Source organism: Cryptomeria japonica, chromosome 9 (assembly GCF_030272615.1).
Source record: "Cryptomeria japonica chromosome 9, Sugi_1.0, whole genome shotgun sequence".
Classification (NCBI taxonomy): domain Eukaryota; kingdom Viridiplantae; phylum Streptophyta; class Pinopsida; order Cupressales; family Cupressaceae; genus Cryptomeria; species Cryptomeria japonica.
The window spans coordinates 685,456,241-685,478,496 of record NC_081413.1 but is presented as its reverse complement, the minus strand read 5'-3'; the positions used below and the strand labels follow the sequence as shown (position 1 = coordinate 685,478,496).

Here is a 22,256-nt window from a genome sequence, read left to right as displayed (position 1 = left end):
CAAAATTTTGGTGAAGAACTTTCGAGTGAAACTTGGGGATTTTGTTAAGAAAATGTATTTTAATTTGTAAATCCACAACTTGATTTTGAATCCTTGCACAATTTTTTTTTCAAAGATTTTAACAAGATTTTCTCATTATTTTCCTCTTGTCAATCTGACCTTGACAAGAATTTTCCTTGTCTAGGGATCAAATGTCCATCTTTTCCACACTTAGCACTCCTAAATCTTTATTAATTTGACATTGACAATAACTTCACAACATTTTTATAGTTTTCGGCAACCTTGACATCATTTTAGCAATTTTGACAATTTTTGACAATTTCAACAATTTTTCTCGCTCCATGACAACGTTTTGCACTTTCCACAATCTTGCCCTTAAAAGTCAGTCATGAATGACTCATGATACTTGCTCATGAATTCTGGACTAGGACTGGTGACTTGATCTTATCCCTAAGGACAAACATTGTATCCTAATTCATTGTATAGTCAAAGGTTAAAGGACACTAAACTAATTCCAAGCTAAACCTAAGCAAAAATTTCTATGCTAACAAGCAAAACAGGGGTCCCCATTTGCAATGGGGCGATTTGTGAAGATGTCACAACAGATCTGTTGTGACCTAATCACACATCACCTCATTCCAAATGGGGACCCCCTACTTTTTAGGTCCTCTTGGTCTTTTGGGTCTTTTAGCAGCGATCCCTTCGGTCTCTTGGTCTGCAAGTGTTTTGGTGAAATTTGATCAAGTTTGCAAGTCATTTGAGCGAATTTGGCTAAGTCTGGAACCTGTTTTGCCTATTTTAGGGTTTTGCCCTTCAGACTTAGGTTTGAGGTCTTTTCCTTAGGTTTTTGGAAAATCTAAACATTGCAATGAAATCAGAGCCGTTCAAGGAAGCTACTAGTGAAATTTGAATGAATTCCAAGCACTTACTTTTTTCAGTAGGTTTCATTGTGTCTCGAATTGTTCTTTATTTTGTCAAAAATCTAACTTACTATTTTTAGCAGTTTCTAGTTTCAGTAATTGTCCCTGCTGTCTTGGTTTGCCCAAATATGATGTTTTGAAGTACTTATTATTTTTAGTAAGCCTATTTTTGGTAGGTCTATCTCAAGTATTGGTCATGACACTAAAGGTAGAGCATTCTTGAAGATAAATCTGGAAAGTTGAAAATACAAATGGTTGGTAAAAAAAAACAGCTAAGTACAAAGTTCTTTCCTGAAGTGGAAAAAGCATGACAAATCTTCCAAGGCACAAAAATCCACTTCATCCTAAAATGGCATCTAAATCTGGAAAATGAGCAAAAATATCGAAGTCAAGAGAGAATATCTACGTTCCAATGAATTTCTTCTCCGTGGCCAAAATGGGTTCCAAAAGTAGATGGGTGCCTAATGAGGGTCTTGGAGGAATTTTTCCTCCAAGACAAAGAATCCTTCACATCATGGTTTTAGCACCCAAGTCAAAGACAATGCCAAATTGGGGTTGTGGAGGAAAATTTCCTCAAGGCTAAAATTCCTACATAAGGTAGTTTTAGCGCCCAAGATAGAGGTTGAGCGCCAAAATGGCATTGGTTCAGGTTAAGTTTGAATGGTTCAAAATCCTTCACAAGGTAAGAAATGCACTCCAATTTGAGCAAGAGCGCTAGAATGAGGTCATCGAGGGATTCCTCTCCATGACATATTCCTCGATGAGGTGAATTTAGCACCCAACATAAGGATAGAGTGCTAGAGCAGGGTAAGGATGGAATTTTCCTTCCAAGACTAAAATTCTCCTTCACATGGAATTAGCACCTAGGCTAGGTGATAGAGCACTAAATTGGCATTCATGAGGAAAAATCAAGAAATCATGAATTCCTCCACAACATGAAAGTGGCACTCGTGGAAGAAAAGGAGTGCTAGAGAGAGGTAATGGAGGAATTCTCAAAGATTTTCAAAAAATTCCTCTGCAGGGATAAAATTGAAAACAATTTCAAGCAAGGATGAAAGTCAAAATTCCTCTCTCAGGGATAGATTTCACCCAAGAGGAAGAAATCCTAAGGCACATGAAAAATTGACCAAGTGAGAATTTTCTCTCTTGAATTCCAGAACTCAAAAATAAAAAAAATTCCTAAAAGATAAGGAAAGTGATAGATTGATCAAAAATCCCCTTCAGAACAAGATGAACTCAAAAAACACGAAAAATTCCTTCAAGATGAAAATTTCTCGCTACAAGAATTTTCTCTCTCCATAAATTTACATGAACAGGATTTCTGCCAAAGTGGATAAATCTGTCAAAATTCATTCAATGAAGGGAAATCTTTCAAAATATTCTTTTGAATCCAAAATGGAAAGATTTTCACAATCAGTGAGTTGGCGACATGCAAAGGGAATATTCTGTATTTATGACACAACTTAAGAATTTAGGGAAGTTTCCATTTTTCAACTCTAACGTTGATGATGGGGCTCGTTTGCATGGTGAGTTGTCAAGGGAAACATGACGCACTTTAAATGCAACTACCAATTTTAAAATTTTGCCAACTTAGCAACTTGGCAAGGAAATTCTATTTAAACAATGGATTGGAATTCATTTCTCATGCAGGATTTTGGAGAAATTTGAAGTTAGAGAGAGGTGGAGAAAAGTCAGAAGCAAAGAATTTATTATTTTTCCAGAAGTTCTTGTTCGTGGAGATTCTATTTTATTCCAAGTTTGGAATTTACACATTGGAATTCCTTCTTCATCGATTTAATAAATTCCTTATGATGATTTAAATGTTATTTTATTTTATTTTGTAGGAATAGCGAAATCTAGCAAGGCTGCAAGTACTTCTCGGTAGGCGTAGATCAAGAATGAGATGAAACAATTCCTTCTAGAGTCCAAGATTATTTCAAAGTGGAAGGAAATCAGCGACACCAACTTAGGGACTTTCTAGCTGGGAGTGTTCCGGAATAGAATTTTTGGAACAGCTGGACGTGCTCCTCCGCCAACCACTGCTATCTAGTTTGTCAAGAGAGGAATTGTCTCAACTGTTAGCTTCCCTCTAGCCATTCAATGCCGAGAGGTGATTTTGGAGTGCGCAAAGCATTATAATCCTGAAAGAAGAGCGATTTTGGCACCAGATGGTAGGCTTCTGGCTAACTCAACAGCTGAAGCAATTGGAGAGACATTCAAGATTCCAACATTCCAATCCATGACTTGTAGAATCAAGGATAGAACTGGGATGATATATGATATTGGCGTGGAAAGATGTGCTGAAATAATCAATGAAGTCTGGATATAGAAGTCAATGCCACATATTTCCAAGATGCCCAAACAAATGACCAGTTTTGATTTCAAACAGGAGTATGCTGACCTCGTGATGATGTTAAGTGGGATTATGGGATGTCCACATGCCTTCATGTTCAAAACATGGATGTTTTTCTTCATCAGTGAAGTAATGGAAGGCAATGGGATAGTGGATTGGGCAAGATTGATCAACCACTACTTGCATGAGTAGGTGAAGAATTTGAAGCAAAAGCATATCCTATCTTTTTACAGGAGTTCATACGTTATCTATTCATTGGCAAGAATGGACAAATTCAATGGCTTGCCAAGAAAGGGACCTATGGGATGTGGACTAGGTCAATTGAAGGTTCACGAATGCTATCCACAATTACATCTATACAACACTACATCTTTACAGTTAGTTATCAACACCTTCACCATTCATTTAAGCAAATTATTACAAGATGAACCCCATACAAGGTTGTTGCAAGCAGCCAGAACATTGATACAAAAGTACGGAGCCTGTCATATTCATTTTCTAAAGTTTACCTATATCCGGGTCCAAGGTTTCTCTTTTCAGCTGCATAAGCTACCGAGGTATTTGACGGACAAAATGGTGCCGCTGGAGCTCACCAGACAGTTGACCCCCTACGGCAAAATTCAGAAGAAGAAGAAGAAGCCGTCAATTGAATTTCCTATTGTCGTAGGTGATCATGTGGAAATGTGTTTGACATTGGCGGCAACTGAGAATTACGTAGATGAATTGGCATTTTATCACTTGACATCCCATACAGCCAGATCCTACTTTGATCTGTACAACAAAATAAGGATGGTTGCCGGATTGAAGTTTAGGCACAAAGTCCAACTGGAGGATTACTGGGCGAATGCTAGGGATGATCTTGAAATTAGAAAGAGGATGTTGTCCAGGTTGTCCCTTGACATGATCAAACTTTGTGAAGTAATTCAAGTGCCAGATCAGGTTAAGGAGGACATAAATGTGGTTCAACCAAAATATGAATATCTGATAGATAGGCCTATTCAGGCTCCAAATTGGTTGGAACTAGGAGTTAATGATTTGGATGTTTTAAGTAGACTAGTGTTAAAATTCACCAAGCATTGGGTTGATCAACACATTTCAAGGCTGAAGGCAAGAAATGTTCACCTGAGTTACCAATTGATGGGAAACCTGGATTCCCATAGTAAAGCTACGAAGGGGTCATCACAAGCCCAAGCTGAAGAAGGAGAAATTCCATAAGGAGTTGAGAAAAGTAAGGAAAAGAATGTTCCTAAGAAGGCACAAACAAAGAAGAGGAAAGAAGTCTAACCGAAAGAACCATAATAGAAAAGGCCAAGGGTGGAGGAAGCACAACTGCTAGATAGTTCTTCCTATGTACGAGAAGTTGAAATGTTCACACAGGAAGTCCCAAGGAATCAACCACAAGACAATGTTCTTGATAATGTGCAAGCACAATATATGCTCAACGTTAGTGCTTCTCACAAACCTGTTCAACCGGAAATTCAAAGGCAGGAACCTCCTCCCAACCCAGAACAGTCGGATCAGGACGGTTTCATAGAGACAATTCTGGGTAACTTAGGCACTTTTGCGGAAGTGTCGCAGGAACAGGTACACATGGAAGTTCAGGATCAACCATTAACCGCTCCAGACTGGTTGAAAGAAAGGATGAGAAGAGAGCCAAAAGAAGAAATGGATCCTACACAGGAATTGGAAAAACTTCTGAGCAGAATTGACAAACCAGCAGAGAAGAAGGCAGTTAGGAAGTTTTCACAAATTATAAGGGACGAGTCAGGATCTAGAACATTGCATTTGGCCGAGCCTAGAGTAGATAAAGATAGAAGTGAAATCATGCTCGATGAGTATGTAATCAGAGAAGTCAATTTAGGGCGTGCTTCCACAACACAAGTGGTGGAAGATTTTGATGAATCTTCCTTTGCAATGAAGGAACAGATGAAAAGGATGAAGGAAAAGATTAAGAGGTTGAAGGGCGAGAATAAGGCATTGTATGAATATGTGAGGAACCCGAAGAATCGACTCAGAGAGGAAGATCTATCCTTCGTTCCTCCCTCTTTTCTTCCCAGGGAATTTGGTGATGGTATTGAAGAAATGAGGAAAAGAGCTCAATATTCTGCAGAGTAGGTTGAAAGTGTGTTCACCTCAGTTGGAAAATTCATTGAGAACTTGGCTCACTTCACTTCCAGTGGAAGATTCAGGATATCTTGAACAGGTTGGAGACTGCGGATAGTTCATGGGAGGATGTGCATATTTACCAAGACTTGACTATTCTGTGACTTAGAGCATGAATGAAAATTCCTAGGTAGATGTTGATTGATGGGAAGGTTGTTCAGGAGAATGAAATTTATGACTTCTTGCGGTGGTTTTATGCCGTTTGCACTGGAAAGGAGTCTTTTGAAAGATTTAGCAAGGAGTCTACATCTTTGAGGGACTCAATCAAGATATAATACAAGGTGAAATCCTCAACTTAGTTGAGGCATTATTTGCTAGAAGGTTGACTGAGGATGAGTTGACAGTTGAGTTCGTGAAGGGCAGGTTACATGAATATTTCTTTGTGGAATCATTTTCCAAGGCACGTCTGGAAAATGTTTCCTTGTTCTCCAGCATGATGCGGAAGACTCAAGAGGCAACGACAGATTGGGAGAAGTTTTTACCCAAGTGTGAAGAAGATATTTCCTTGTTGGAATTGTAGATGGAGAATGTGCCAAGTGTCTCCGTAGGAGAATTGGAAGATGTCATTGCTAGATTCATTGCATTTGCTAGTAATGAGTGAGATAGTGGTCGTCCAATTCTGGACCAGAATCTTTTGACCACATGAAGTGGTGGAGCATTCATTGCTGGGAATATTTGACCAAGGTGGTGGCTAATTCATTACATGGCAGTTGTCATATGAGATAGTGGAGCGTCTTTTGCATATAACCGAATTTGGAGGTGATGCTGCATTTATTGCACAATGGGTGGTTCTAGTTTGATGGGGCATTTACTACACGTTGGGCAAATTTGAAAGAAGTGGGGCATTTAATGCATAGTGGATGCCATTTTTGGTAGGAATGTAATTAATTGATAATGGGCATAGTGCATCATTAATGTTTTTCCACTACGTGGTGTCATAAACTTGGAATCTTTTGGGTCAAACCCTAATTATGGTTTGCATGTAATCAAGGTTGGAGGCCTATATAAGGGGGTGCCATTTGTAAGGGGAGGAGATTGTATGAAATTGTTGCGATAAGCTATTGAAGTAATTAACTGTGATACATTGTTCTCTGATGGTATACACTTTTGTTATTTCTTAGTTTGCATGATTTCACTTTTCTCACTTAGCATAGATTTATTTCAAGTACTTAGGCGAACGAAATTGATTTCAGTGTTTTAAGGTGAAGATCGATTGCTCATACCTTTTGTTGATAGATGATTTTTATCAACTGTAATGCCCGCCGAAATACCCTAGAGAAAACTAATCATCTATCATACTAATTGAGATTATTATTTTTTAATTAACTTATAATAACAACTAATGTAATACATAACATCTCCATATAACTATATTCATTAACCATTTAAACATTATGAACATACATCATCTCACATTTCACTAATTTACGTAAGCGGAAATAACATAACATCATTAACCTTTCCCTAGGGTACTTCAACATCATTACTCATTTAACTTCCATAATGTCAGCCTACTCACATGGTAAACACATTCCACCTTGAATTAATATATCATATTTAATTCCCTAATCATGAGATATGCAACCCACTAGCTTATCTATCCATTATGAAATGCATACCATTATACCATTCTACTAGCATATTACATTCCTTCATAACATTGTAGTTTTCACATAGCACCATATCCACGAATCCAATAGCAATAGTTTCCTTTCCTAATCCAACTACGCATGCAACCATTTTCCCAATTTGACAATAACCCCAATGCATAACACAAGAATCCTAATATTTTCCAAGCATACACATAGAGACATAATTATCTAAACCTTATCCATATTATCTAACATCCTCAATACTGATATTTAAGATTATTCCATTTCTCAAGGTTCTTTCACATATTAAATCACAATCTAAAGAAATAACCATAGAATTCCTTCTTAAACAATACAAGCAGATCATATTGAATCCAAATCATGAAATAGACTCAACGCACATATAAATAAAAACAATAAACTTATTCCAAACATAAAAACACATTAAAACAAGGGAAATATATAAAATTTCTCAGAAGGAGATGAGTCCTGTGAGTCTTCCTTACGGCATGGCCAGACTGGAAGCTCACAAGGCTCTCTCCTCCCAACGCCACAAAATCTCAAAATACAACAATAATCCAATACAATCACATCATAAATGGAAGAAGCCTCAATACATATAAATCCCATGTCGTGCATTCACGACCACCACAGAAAAGATAACTTCCAAACTTTCATCCAAATAAAGATCTCATAACCCATGGGATTCCCAATCATTTCCATTAAGAATAGAGAGAATGAAATGAACTATTTCTTTATTCCCCACACAAAACATTCACGGAGTAAACACTTGCAGACAATGAAAACAAAGATAAACAGCAAGGGTATGGCCTCCAACCTGCAACCCGTGTGATGGTAGGTCACTAAAGGAGAGCCCGCAAGTTTTGCAATTCAAATCCAAACCCAAATCTCTTTCAAAACCCAGTCCAGGCAATCCACCGAGAATCCAAGGCCAAAGAATGGACCCTCGTAACCGTCCTAGGGAATCCATTAAAAGGAAATAATAAACAAGAAACCCTAGAAAACCAACCAATAGGGTAAATTCAATTTTGGAATATTTTTCTCATATCCTATGGTTTCCCCAAAATAAAATCCTCCAATAGGAGAATAGGGTAGGTAGGAAATACTAACATATATTATAAGTAGGTGGGATAAATATATTTTAATATCCCAAGGTATAATTACCATACCACCAAATAAATATTAGTATTTAAACTATAGCCCTATAGGAATTATTATTTAATACATTATGAACTATAGTTATTTTTAATTAAATACTTTACCACTAGAAAACATAATTAAATAAGTCAACCATTAAATAATTTATTACTTCCAATATTAAATATTTAATTAATATTTAGACTATAAGCAATAATCAATAATTAATTAAATAATCTTTACAAAATTATTAATTAAATAATAACTATAATTCTAAAAATCATAAATCAAATATTCAAAAGCTCAAATAGCTTAAATCAAATAATTAAAAATAAATAATACTAATTATCAAATCTCTCAACAAATAGACAAATAATCCAATGCCACATAAATAACCACGTGACAATAAAATCAATCACAACATAAATAATCCTCATACCAAAAGAGTCAATCAATACTAACATACTTCCAAAACTGAAAGAGCCAAGCTGAAAACTAACATGACCAATTGCGCCTAGCGACAACTTAAACCTAGAGTATGTGAAGGGAACCCATGTCAACTTCGAAACCACATATTACCATTGGGATAAGGACATGCTCACACCTGTGAAACTAGGGGAGCTCACACCTGGGAATTCCAGGAGGAATAAATGTCCAGTACTTGCAAGTCCTGCAACCACCAATAATGATACGTGTATATATATATATATATATATATATATATATATATATAACAGACAAGTGGTAGAATTATGCAACAACACATCCTGCTCGCAATGAGTGATGTGACATTGATTCTCCACGAAGACAGACAAACAATAGTCAAACACATCTCATAAGCATCTCATCAAATGTAATCATGAAATAGGGTTAGTATAATCATAATCAACATCAAATCCATGATCAATATAATCTTTCGACAATCTATCACATAGTAAGCATATAGTATCGATCAAATCACATGAATAATCATCATCCAAATCATCATAAATAGTAGAGATAAGTCTATCACGCATGGAATAAAAGTCAACTCTAATCAAAACAAGTCAAGTCAAGGGTGGACACTACATCAACAGTGCGAGGTTGGACTGAGCTATTTTTATGTGTATGCTTAACCTGAATTGTTGGATAAACATTGTACTCTGATGGTTTTTATCAGCGGTTTAGAGTCTTCCGAACGTAGCCTTTGAAGATTGCACCCGTTTTATGTAGTTACCTACTAGTGTCGAAGTAAAGTTTGGTAGATCTCATCCGAAGCATTGTTATTTATTGAGTTCTTAGTTTTAGAATAGCTTTTCTAAACCCTTTCCCGTTTTATTTGTTGACTTGGTAGTCAGCACCTCCTTCGGGGTTCGCGACATGGCTTAACTGGCTCTTGTGGATCTGGGTAAATCTGGCCTTTGTAGCGGGCGTTGATGGCTTGAGATTTTGGCGCAACGACAAACGTACCTACAATTGGTATCAGAGCCTTGGGTCACGGGTTCGAATCCTAGGAGGTCTCCTTCAATCCATTGGTGCGGAACCCTCAGTCGGTGCCGAGGGGGAGATTGTTGACTTGGTGGTCAGCACCTCCTTTAGGGTTTGCGACATGGCTTAACCGCCTCCCGTGGATCTGGGTAAGTCTGGCGTTTGTAGCGGGCGTTGATAGCTCGAGCATTTGGCGCAATGACAAACATACCTACATTATTTTCTGCATTTTCTAATTGAAAAGTCCCAAAAAAGAGCCCTTCATAGCCAAATCATCCGCGAAAAAAAATAAATCTCCTTGAAAGTTTAGAAATTCGTTAAAATCCTCTTCAAGTGTGTGTAAGTTCCCTTGGATTACCAACAACATCAACCACACGAGCCTATATCCACATAAAGTCATCATATAATCTTCCTGGAGTCATCATATAATCTTCCTGCAATCATAGCATACATTTGACTTTGATCAAGAGAGGATAAGGTAGCTGTTGGGAAACTTTATTCTGTGTTGGGCGTGGTCACAAAACACACGTCAACAAGGTCCATTATAGGGTAGGGCGATTATGTAGTGGGAATAAACTACCAATATGGAGATTGAAGAGATAGGAACTTATAACCCTCATCCTCTTATCGTGAGCATTTTCCCTATAGATAGTAGGGAGATTATTCTAACCTTCAGAAACTACTGAACAAGAGATAAGGATAGGGCTATCCTATCAATTTTTTCTTCTAACGAGTTAATAAAAAATATTTATTATTGATAATGCATGTAAACATATTAATATCCTAAATTGATAATAAATTCTAGTTTCAATTTATATTTATATATATTGTTAATAATAAACTTACGAAATATTTGTTTTCGTTTAAGGTAAGCAAGGATTTTAAGGGGCCCAGACCCTTTTGTGGGAGGAAAGATTTAGCAATAAGAACAACAAGATAACAAAGCACAGCCAAGGAACAACAATTAAACATTTCTAGTTGATATTAAACTTAAGAAATATTTAATTACATTAATAATATTTATGCTAGTAATTACCTAAAGGACTAATATTGTAATTACTAATTAGGAAATATATCTAATTACCTAAAGGATTAAATGTATAATTACTAGTGTTTCCTTTAAGTTTAAACTAATACTAGTAAATATCTTAAATACATCTATGTTAAAACACAAAGAAATATTAAGCTATTTCATTTACTTAAAGAGTTATTGTTTTCTACTCTAGAACTATTTTATTTACTACATACATACATGGATACTTCAATTTTAATTTTTAGTTATGAATCTTTATATTTTATCTACATTGTTTACTTTATTTATATTTGAAGAGCTATGTGATTACCATTCATATTTCAGTAATTTTTCTACATTGTTTTTAGTAGTATTTACTTTGAAAAGTGTAGAAAATATTATATTCTTATATCAGTGATGAGAGATTTCCACAATCTAGTGTATAGATAAAGCTGTTTCTGGATTAAATTGTGTGCAATTTTTTGTATCAATGTTTCGTATCACACTCTGTGATCCATCATCAAGATAAAGAGATCATACTCCGTGTTTCTTTCTTTTTCGTTTGTTTGTCTTACATTTTTTTTCTTTTCCTTTTTTTTTGTATTTATTTGTTTGCGTATATTTATTTTTTCATTTTGATAGTTGTATCTATTTTTGTTTGCTTTATCTTTTATTCTCCTTTTTTTGTGTTATTTTTATTTTTTCTTTCTTTCTTTCTCTTTATTATTTTTTATCTTGTTCATGTATTTTTGGCCTTGTTTCTTGTTTCGCGTGCCTACTTTCTCTCTCCTCCCATCTCTTTATATACTCTGGGTCTGCAACTTCAATTTTATTTTGATTCTTTTTGCTCTCTTTATCTTGATGATGGATCACACAGTGTCATCCGAAATGTTGATACAAAAGATTGCACACAATTTAATCCAGAAACAGCTTTATCTATATTCTTATATGTTATGTTTCAATATTTTAATTTGTAGGCATTGATATATATATTTCAAAAATCTTAGATGTCTTTATATTTAAAAAATAAATAATAACTTTTCTACTACATGAAAAATAAATAGTTTATAATTTTTTTTTTATTGTTGATAAGGTAAAATAACAAAAAGTATATTTTTATTTTATGTTTATTTTATATTAATCATTTTTATTTCTATCTTTAAAATTTTAATTATTTTGGCTATGTTTTAAATGTTGTCTCTGTTTTGGTTTTTATGTACACAAGACTCTGTGCTCCACTGCTATTGTAGAATGTCTCATGGTGTAATTATTTAGTTTTAATAATGTATCTGCACATCAACCACAAAAATAATACGGGGTACAAGATAGAGGTTCCTCAATATGCCCTTGAATTCCAACATGCATGTTGTCCAATCAAGACCACCTCCAAAACTGAAAAAGATAGCAGCTCCTCAGTCCAACCGATATGTATGTTGAAATTTAGGGGCATATTGATGTGTTTTGAAGAAGGTCTCGTTTTTGTAGGATTCTGATTGTTATCTTCATATAATCTGAGGAGAAACATTTTAAAGGTTGGATTTGTTATGAAAGTAATATGCCTCAACTGGAATTGTCCTCTACCCTACTAATTAGTATATTGCATTTTGTTCTCAACGTTAGAACCAAAAATATCAATACTAATCTTTAGTATCATTCTATTTGTCGTGATGCCACATTGAATTAGTCTTTAATTCCACAGTACTTACTAAAGTGAAACCTATTATTTCTCATAGTTCAATCCATTTCAAATTCTGTAATGCTTTTCAGACTGTGAATTGTTTCTGTGACATGTTCAACACATTTAAGTTTGATGTATTTGAGTGGCATTTCTTATTGTCTTTAATTCCACAGTACTTGCTAAATTGAAACCTATAATTTCTCACATTTCAAAAGTTTTCCAATTCAAAGTCTGTAATGCTTTTCAGAGTGTGACCGTGAATTGTTTCTGTGACATCTTCAACATATTTCAGTTTAATCATGAAAATATTTTGTATTTGAGTGACATTTCTTATTGTGTTTTAATTGCCATGCAGGATGCTTTGAATAGCGAAAATTGCAATAACATACGAATATTAATGCGCTTTATCACTGTACTGGTAAATTTACTTTCCACTGAAGCATGCTTCTTTTGAGTCAAAACAATATGCATTAGAGATAATTTGTGGTATTCAATATCTATATCTTGATTTCAAGTTCAACAGTAAAATGGAAATAGATTACTTCTGGAATAATCATAGATAAGATTCTCTATTTTCTATTTGCAATTGGTCATGAAAATTTATGCACTCTCATTACTGGTAGAAGGTCATATAGGCAGAGTCACATCATAATTTTGGTAATTAATGCTGCAACTATGTCAAAGAAAGGGGTTTAGGGGCACACAAAAACGACAAATCTTTCAAAGAGTCAAGGACCCATGTTCTACATGAAATCTCTATCCTCACAGGGTCTAAAAATTGTATAAAAATAAACCATTTGCTAGCATAGATGGGCAAGGATCGGAAACAGTACTCCAATTAGAGTGCTTCTAAAGAACAAAGTCATCAAAATAAGGTTTTTCCCCATGCGAGAAACTAAGGACCTATTTCCAAGGTCATCTTCAGTTGATTTTATACAATGATCTACAATAAGGAAATCAAGTTCTTCCTTTGCTATTTTTTAAGGAAAATCCCCTAGAAAGAGGGAGGATGAAAAAACATGGGCACAAGTGTCGTTCCTATTTGGAAGTCTTGGAATAGATGAGAGATTAACATTATTTAAGTGATTTCTAATTTAGAAAATTTCCGTCCACTGAGAGTGGAAACCAGAAGGGAAAATGTTTTTTGATTGATCTGGGATGGTGATATGTATTTAGAAAGGTGATTTGTTATTTTGAGGAAAACTTGCAGCAATGGAAAGGTTTCAAATTTTTGTGCATCCCATGTGTATCCCATCCATTGACAAAGGCTTCTTGTCTACGATTTTGAAACTGGTGTTGTGTTCTTTGCTTCAGAAGGGGGAGGATTCAAAATTCCCTTTTAGAGGGATGAGAGACTTGGTAGAGGCTGCCTTTAATTCTCTAGGTTGGGAATTATCTCTTTAAGGAATCATGGAAATCAATGCTGTGCGGTAGGGGATTGAAGAAATTTCCCTCCCTTGCTGCCACTGGCGAGGCTTAAAACTCATTTGCCCTCCTCAAGAGTGCTTTCATTATTGCTGATGCTTATCTCTACTCTACCATCATTTGACTTACATTCTGCCCTTGTTTCCTGGTGCTCTTTGTGTTTTCTCACCCACTAGTTGGTCGCTTACTATTATCCAACCTAACTAGTCACTTTTTCCCACCAACAATCGGCCTTTCAACATGACTTCTCTTTATTGTTGTTTAATCAATATATAAATATGTTCTTATTACATAGTCACAATTTGCAAAAAGTAAACTACTTCATAATTCATTGATTAAATGTCAAATGCCAATACACAATTACAATCAATAATCTTCTTATTGCTCTTCATTGAGAGGTTAAACAATTACAATCAATAATCTTCTTATTGCTCTTCATTGAGAGGTTAACATTCGGTTTGTTTGGACCACAAGCACCCCTAGTGCCACTTTTATCTCCATGTCATATGTAGATCGTGTGCTATCTAAATAGACTAAGGTGAGTTGTGTAATAAAAATGTCTACGTCGGCAAGGGGTAATACCCCTATTCCTTGTCGCCCTTTTGTTGTAATCAAATTTCTTGTGTTAGGAGATGCACATTGGAATGGATAGATGAGATTCTTTTCTTATTTTGTAGCCAATTGATTGTGTTTAATTGAGTGGATAAAGGAGTATATACTCCAATTTTGCACAATCAAGGAAGAACTTGCAACATGTTGATATTGGATATAAAGTTGATGCAACATTTGCAATTATAAATAATAACATATAGTACCAGGAAAAAATAGTTTAAAAAATTATAAATGCATACTTGAGATGGATTGTTTTTTGCAAAAGGCTGCAAGTAAATATTGCCTTGGCCATAGATGTATCTCGATTCATGAGATTCTTCTTGTGCTTGTCTTGAAAAGCACAAATACCATGATTTCTTGAAGATATAAAGTGGCCAAACTCATTCACACAATATTTTGTACAGCTAAGCTTGGTATTATTCTTTTTAATGTGGCCTTATATCCCCCAACAACCTCTTGATTGCTATTTTGTGCCACCTTCCATGGCAAGGAGGACAAAGTGAATGCTAGGAGATGCAAGGGTGTGGTCATCTTGTTCCAATGCTCAATAATGATTTGCTGCACTCATTAGAAAAATGCTTTTGTGGTTTCATTCTCGTTGGATCCAATTATGGTTCTTATTCAATTAAGCATGGAGTTCATGCCATTTTGAGTTTCACCAAACATGATTGATTTGCACTAATAAACTTAATCATACTCGTGATGGGCTTAGTGAAACTTAAAATATATTTCAAATGAGTCCACCAATCATTATGAAGGATCAATGCTTTGACTTTTTGGGCTCTCTTTGTATTTGGTTGCCTCCATACACTCCTAAGGTTGTTGATGACCACGACATTCAATGGCTTTCACAAATTCACAAGTCATCTCAAGATGACTGTGTGTAATGTGAATTAAGTCTCAACAACCTAACATGCTGTAAATAAATTTAGAACAAATAGAAAATTACAAAGTTTATAATATATGTAACTAAATTTTATCATAATCTATTTTATAAAAATTAAAGCAAATAAAGAATAAATTTATAAAATACTAAAATTTCATAACTTTACCTTCAAATACTCTTAAGCTGGAGGGCTAAAGATAGCTTGTGACATTTGATATTTTAACGTTAGCATTGGTTTTTTTGATTCATCCAATCAATGTTCCAATCTTTTGCATGACAAGGGTATGGAGAGGTGGGCACATGGTGTCCAAAAAATATGTCCATATGTAGCCTTCACTAATAAACCTGCCACATTGCAATTTTTAGCGTTGGCCGTTATGACTAGGATAATGTTTTCGGGGTCCACCATTTCAATGGATTCTATGAGGACCTTGGCAATGAAATTTGCGTTTGTTACTTGCCCCTCACAAGGAGTTTTATAGTAGCAGCCCAATAGTTCTGAGAGTTTGTGAAGTCATTCTCATATGTGGCTGCCCCACTACATGCCATCATGGGAGATGGTGGGGATTTTTAATGGCTAGTAAGTAACAATGAGCTTTTAATGAGTTGAAGCAAAAGATAAGCATGACTCCAGTCTTAGCATTATCTAATTTGCAGCAACTGTTCAAAATGGAGTGTGTTGTATTGCTCCAAGGAGGTAGACTGGTATGTTATCATTCTGGGATGTTGAAAAGTAGTGTTTTGAATTATAACCCATATGATAAATAAAGTTATACATTAGTTTTAGTGTTAAAAGTTGGAAACATTACCTTTTGGCCAATGAAACCATTGTGAATTTTGATCACAAGCCATTGCAATATTTGCAAGCTCAGACCTAGTTGCAGCAGTCACACCACTAACATTGAATGTGTTTCTTGCAAGGTTTCCACCTTGTGATCAAGTATAGCTTGGGGTTATTAACCAAATAGGCAGATATGCTTTCTAGGCCACCACTACTCTTTGCAATTGGCACACTCTCTATGGTGGAACCATTTGACAAAGGGGTATATGTGGAGGATTATGTCCACAATGAAGATCTCAGTGAAGTGTTTAGATCTGCAACTCAAGGTGAGCAAGATGAATTTGAGGCTAAATTTTTACCTCTTAGATGGTTTTTTGTACAAAGCAGGTAAATTATGTGTGCAAAAGGAGTGAAGAGTGTGGCGCATAAAGGAAGCACATGCCTCATGAGTTGCTGGTCATTTGAGGATGTTCAAAACAGTTACAAACTTTCAATGCTCTGTTTATTGGTCATGCTTGCAAGTGGATGTTGTAATGTCCCTACTAGTTAGCGATCCCTGTCCTGCAAAACAGATTGTTAGAATACAACATATAAATATATATATAAACCATTTTTAACTTGCAATCTATCTTTAATACTTAATTAACATAATCATAATTTTCATCTAATAAAAAGGATACGAATTCCATACGAAAGTATGTCCTTAGGCGGCCGTGAAGCTCGCCTTCTTGGAACCCACCTTGATCCCAAGCCCTTTAGGAAATCGGAGATGAGTTCGAATCCTGTCTCTTACACCCAAGCCATCCAAGGAAGACCCTTGTCTATTCCTTGCCTTGGGTGATGCCTCCATCATCCAAGTCCTCAGAGGGGACTGGCCAGATCCGTCTCTTCTTGGTTGAGTTTAATCAACCAAGCCATACATATGCATATCAATGTTCATTTTATACTGCCCTAGGGATTATCATAACCCCTCCTTAGACTAAGGGAGTTTCCTCCCTCTAGCCTCCATCATTTGAATACATTTACATTACATTTTTGCTTCCTTATTACTATTTCCCTATTCCATAACCATATGTACACAGTCCTGACTAAACATGTATTATATACTTATAAAATGTTCATTACCATTACCCATATGTATTTCTTAACATGCATTTCTACTATCCTGATTTGTATTCGCTATTTATGTACATAAACATTCCTTAACATTTAAGCACCCTTCCTTACATATGCCTACAGTAAGTTCCTATTTAACTCTACTAAATTATTCCTATATTCATCAATATATATACTACATGTCATTGCCTATTTTAATACATCTATATTTGTTTATACATTAATCCCTCCCTATATCCATTGATATATTTATACGAACTATCATTGCCTATTTATCCTTTATATTCATTAATATGTATGTGTTAATCCATTCCTATATTCCTTATTTACAAATTAATTATTATTACCTACTCTAATACATGTTCGCAGACCTCTTACCTGTCTGTCTGCAGCGTCTCATTTTCTTCTCCTCCGTATCTTCCCTAAAACTCTCCCACCTTTTCCCTTTTCAAACTACCGCTGCCTTCCCCCCCTTTCTTCCTTATCGATGAATATCCCATTTTATATCTTACAATTAGAATGATTGGCTATGTTTCAAAAGACATACCCCAATTATTCATAATCGCCTTCTTTACTTTATGGTAATCGAACATTTAATCATATAATCGGTTAGCAATCTAATTATTACCGATTAGTTTTCATTAATCATTGTCTTCCCGAACCATAATAATAGTCCGCTGCTGGTAACCTTCTAACATTTATGAGTCATTGATGTACTAATCTCTTTTACGTCAAGGTTGGTCTGCAACTAAACTTGAATAATCTTTACGTATTTATCTGTATTGTATTAGTATTGACCAGGGCTAGATATATCCCGTAATCCCTTCTATCTCCTTGTCTTGCTGATAATTGATATTGAATCTTTTACTAATCGCACCTCTCTAAAGCATAACAATTCAATTTTGTCATATAAATAACAATGAGTAGTTTATTATCACTGCCAATAAACACTAAAGCTTATTATCACTGTCTGTTGTGAGGGAACAATCTCTGACAACAGCAGTTTATTTATATTTGATTTAATAATAATCTTTATTAACCATAGAGTCATCTTTAATGAGACTATCGTAATTGTTTTTTTCTTCCTATGTCTCTGTATGAGTTCCTTGATGCCTTATATTATATATAAAGGAGTTTTCCTTTAGTTGTTCGGTTCTAGAGTTCTAGTATCTAGATAGGGACGTTGCACTTGTTTATGGTTAAGAATAAATTATGATTTATAATTTATAATATATAAATTATGTTTATAATATAATATTAATTTATTTTTATTTGAATATTTCCGGAATATTATTAGATATTAATTAAATAACACATTCAATAAAAATTCAAATAGTAATTCGTTGTTATTATTATATTAATTAATAATAATAATTACTTCATTTACGATATATATAACGATCAAGGAGGGGACATAACAGATGTCTAAAGGTTTATACAGGTTTGTCAGTATATAGTGTTTTCAAGCTCAACAATCAAATGATGGGGCTGTAGCAATCATTGCTGGTATTTCATAGGGCATGGGAAAACATATCTATGGTCTTTGTAGCTGGATTGCTGAAGACTAAGAATTGTAATGATTACATTTTGTCATTGTAGATTGTTTCTCTAAGGTGTGTATCCTAGTTGCTTGTAAGAAAATTATAATTGAAAGTTGTTGAGACATGGACCAGCTAGGACTCGAACCTAGGACCTTCCATATGCTGCTGGAGTGCTCTACCACTGAGCTGCTGGCCCCTCTTGGACCAGTTCATCATCGGTCTGGGTGTGGCTTATTTCCAACACAACCACCCCCCCTTAAGCCACACCTCTTGTGTGCTTGGGGATCCTAGCCTGGACCTGGCGCTGATACCATGTTGAGACATGGACCAGCTAGGACTCAAACCTAGGACCTTCCAACACTGCTAGAGTGCTCTACCACTGAGCTACTGGCCCCCCTTGGACCAGTCCATTGTCGGTCCGGGTGTGGCTTATGCAGTGGATTTGTTTTCAAAAAAATGTGCGAATTTCCTTTGATCTGTCAGAAAGTACTATTTCAGATCTAGACATGAAGTTCTTGAGCAAATATTTTGGTGCACATTGTGGATTAGGATGGACACTAAACTCTAACTTTTATGGCTTACCATTGTCAAATGAAGGGGCAAACAGAGATGGTTAACCGGATTTTGGTGCAGCTGGTAAGAGGGTACAAGCAGTGGTATCTGAGAGGTTGCGATGATTTTGGTCTACATTCAGCACTCCTTTAATAGAGCCATTCATTCAGTATCTAATTTGCCCCCTTCGGAGGCTTGTTTTAGCTATTTGCTGCCTAACCTATTTGATATTTCCCTTAGACAATCAGAAGAAGGGCAAGAAAACGGGGATTAAGAGATGGATAGCTTAATAAAATTCATAGAGAAAGTTAGACAAATCCATTTTAGAATTCAAGAATGACCCAAGGAGTCTCAAGCAAGATACAAACATCGCTATAATCAATAAGCAGCTGAGCACAAATTTTGAGTGGGTGTGAAGGTTTGGGTGTATCTTGGCAGAGGTACAAAAGGTGACATGAAATCTCAAACCATTGATGTATTGTTCATTTCAGATCATGGAGTGGGTGGGAAACAATGTTTTCCAATTGGTTTTGCTTGATTGTTCAAAGATCTTTTCCATTATCGAATTTGACAAGTTGAGATTGTTTGAACATATTTGTTGCTTGATGAAGATGATGACGTTGTTATGCCAAGTATGAAATACTTAGCAATTGATGAATAAGATGAACTAGAGAATGATGTCCACAACAAGAAGGAAAGATAGACTTGATGAGGTGATGATGAAGTATGATTTATTGGAAGGAAAGGGCAAGTGCTAAGCAAGGAAAAAGGGGTTTCTAAAGATGTTCGCACATTTGAGTAGTTCTTGAACTTTTGGGGACTACAAGTCTCCCAGCGGAGGAGGTATGATCCTATATCAAATTGGAACATGCTTAGACCACATCAGGGTTATAATGGAGGTCACTAATTAGGAGTTGACTTGGGTGAACAAATCATTGCTAAATTGAGTGATATGCAATGTGTGATAGTTGGCAAAGTGGTTGATAAAAGGCAACATCCTTAAAATATTTGAGTTAATCTTACTAGTAGCTACAAATAGAAAAATGGTGAGTTACATTGGAAGTATCTAGAATGATAGTTGATGAATGTGGCATTCACCTTGATGAACATAGGTTTGACATGGTGAATGTAGCATGCTACTTGATGAACTTGTTGAATTGATTGGTAAATCGGTGAATTTGTTTTGTTTTGGGTAGAGAATAGAGTTTGAAGAGCTTTCAGATTGGAAATGAAATGGATGGACATTGTTTAGCTTTCCAATGTCTATTAGACGCTAAAAAGAGTATATCGAGTATATTTTGTGCATATGCAATGGTAGGCTCGTTGAACAAACACTTGGCTATGCTCCTGGAATGAATTTTCTTAGTTTGAGGTAGAGCATGTTCATATACAAAACGTATATTATGTTATGTTAATATGGTTGTATCTGACTATGTATTAATTGATTGTCATCTTTTAAGTAGCTATAGGAGTTGGTTGATAGATGGTTGTGTTGTTGTGGTAACTATTGAGTCTTTAAATGGTCTTAGCATAGTCAAGGAAAGTAGTTTGATCTCGTGTAACTATCTCTAGTCTACTTTTGTAATATGTTAAAGTGCAAAAAAAGATATACATTTACCACTCTATTTGGAACGCATTATTATTTTTTGTCATTAACTCAATACTAGTTTCATCATATATAAGAGAAAACATTTGTTGTTGCCTTAAAAATAAATGTGGTTTGATTTAAGATATTCATGCCCTTGTACCTTGATAAAGTCAGAAAGAGAGCATAATATGGTCAACATCAAAAGAATAGATGGTCCTTAAGAATTGTAGAACACAAAATATGGAGGAGATGATTATACGAAGCAATTGAAGAAGCCCCAACCTTACAAGTCCAAAGTTAGAACCCATCTTGATTATAGAGTTGAAGGAAGTTAGAGTGTGAGTCAAAGTTAGAGCAATAGTTGGAATAACAAAAAACATTTCCACTACAAAAAAGTGTACAAGGTTGGAGTGAGAAGAGATAGCAAGACACCTACCACTACTTGATGAAGTGTGAGTTGATCTTTCAAACTCATCTTAATTGCAGTTGTCTCTAGCAGGGATTAGCCTATCATTAGGGTTCTCGTAGGCCAATACATTGGATAGGGAGCCCATTCAGGGAGTTAGGTAACTTTAGGGGAGGCTTATGAGGAGTTTCAAGAGCTTAGAGCCAATTTCCTATTTTTTAGGTGGGGCTCCTATTTTTTAGGAGACTGGCAGTTAGCCTGATGATGTCCCAGAGTCTGAGTTCCATTTCTATGACTGCCGCCTTGATGATCTAGTTCTGGGAAAGGAATCTCGTCCTATCGTAGCTGGATCAGATCAGGACAAGTTTGATGACCGGAATCGGGAAGCCGTCATACCACTTAAGCTCTCTGTCACAGATGACCAGTTGCCTTGGATTCCTTCTGGCAAATCAGCCTCAGAAATCTGTACGCATTTGAAGGAATTGCATGATCTGACAAAAGCCGAGCGTTCTTCTTGAAGAACCAATTGTTCTCCATCATGATGGATTATCGCATGTCCTTACATGAGCATCTCACGAAGATTAAGGACATTCGAGATCAGCTCGAAGCTATTGGTCGGAAAATGGAGGAAGAGGATATGGTAGTCATAACCCTGAAGAGTATACCAAAATCCTATGAACACTTCATAGAATCTCTCAACATTACGTCTATGAATGTTGATCTGAAATTTCCAGAGTTATGCACCAAATGTTTGCAACAGGATCGTTGGAAACAACAATTTGGTAGCCGTGTCACTTCATCCTCCTCAGAGCAAGCATTTACAGCCAAATCCTTTCACAAGGATAAAGGCAAGGCTCAGTGCTCCCAGTCATCTCAAGAGAAGGGCTCTAGTCAGTCTCATGAAGGTTCAAAGAAGAAAAAGGTTCAATGCAATTATTGTCACAAATATGCCCATATGATTAAAGATTGTCGCAATCGGATAGCTTCCGAACAATGGAAACAAAGG

General features: G+C 35.7%; 1 protein-coding gene across 2 annotated transcripts in view; it reads left to right on the top strand.

Annotated features, from left to right (window-relative positions):
• LOC131073961 (nuclear cap-binding protein subunit 1) overlaps positions 1-22,256 on the top strand; it is a 209,680-nt gene that overhangs the window by 84,227 nt on the left and 103,197 nt on the right. For both annotated transcript variants that reach the window (XM_058010492.2, XM_058010493.2), the window contains exon 6: positions 12,699-12,761. In XM_058010492.2, coding sequence (XP_057866475.2) covers positions 12,699-12,761 — 63 coding nt within the window. The remainder of the gene's footprint in view (positions 1-12,698; positions 12,762-22,256) is intronic.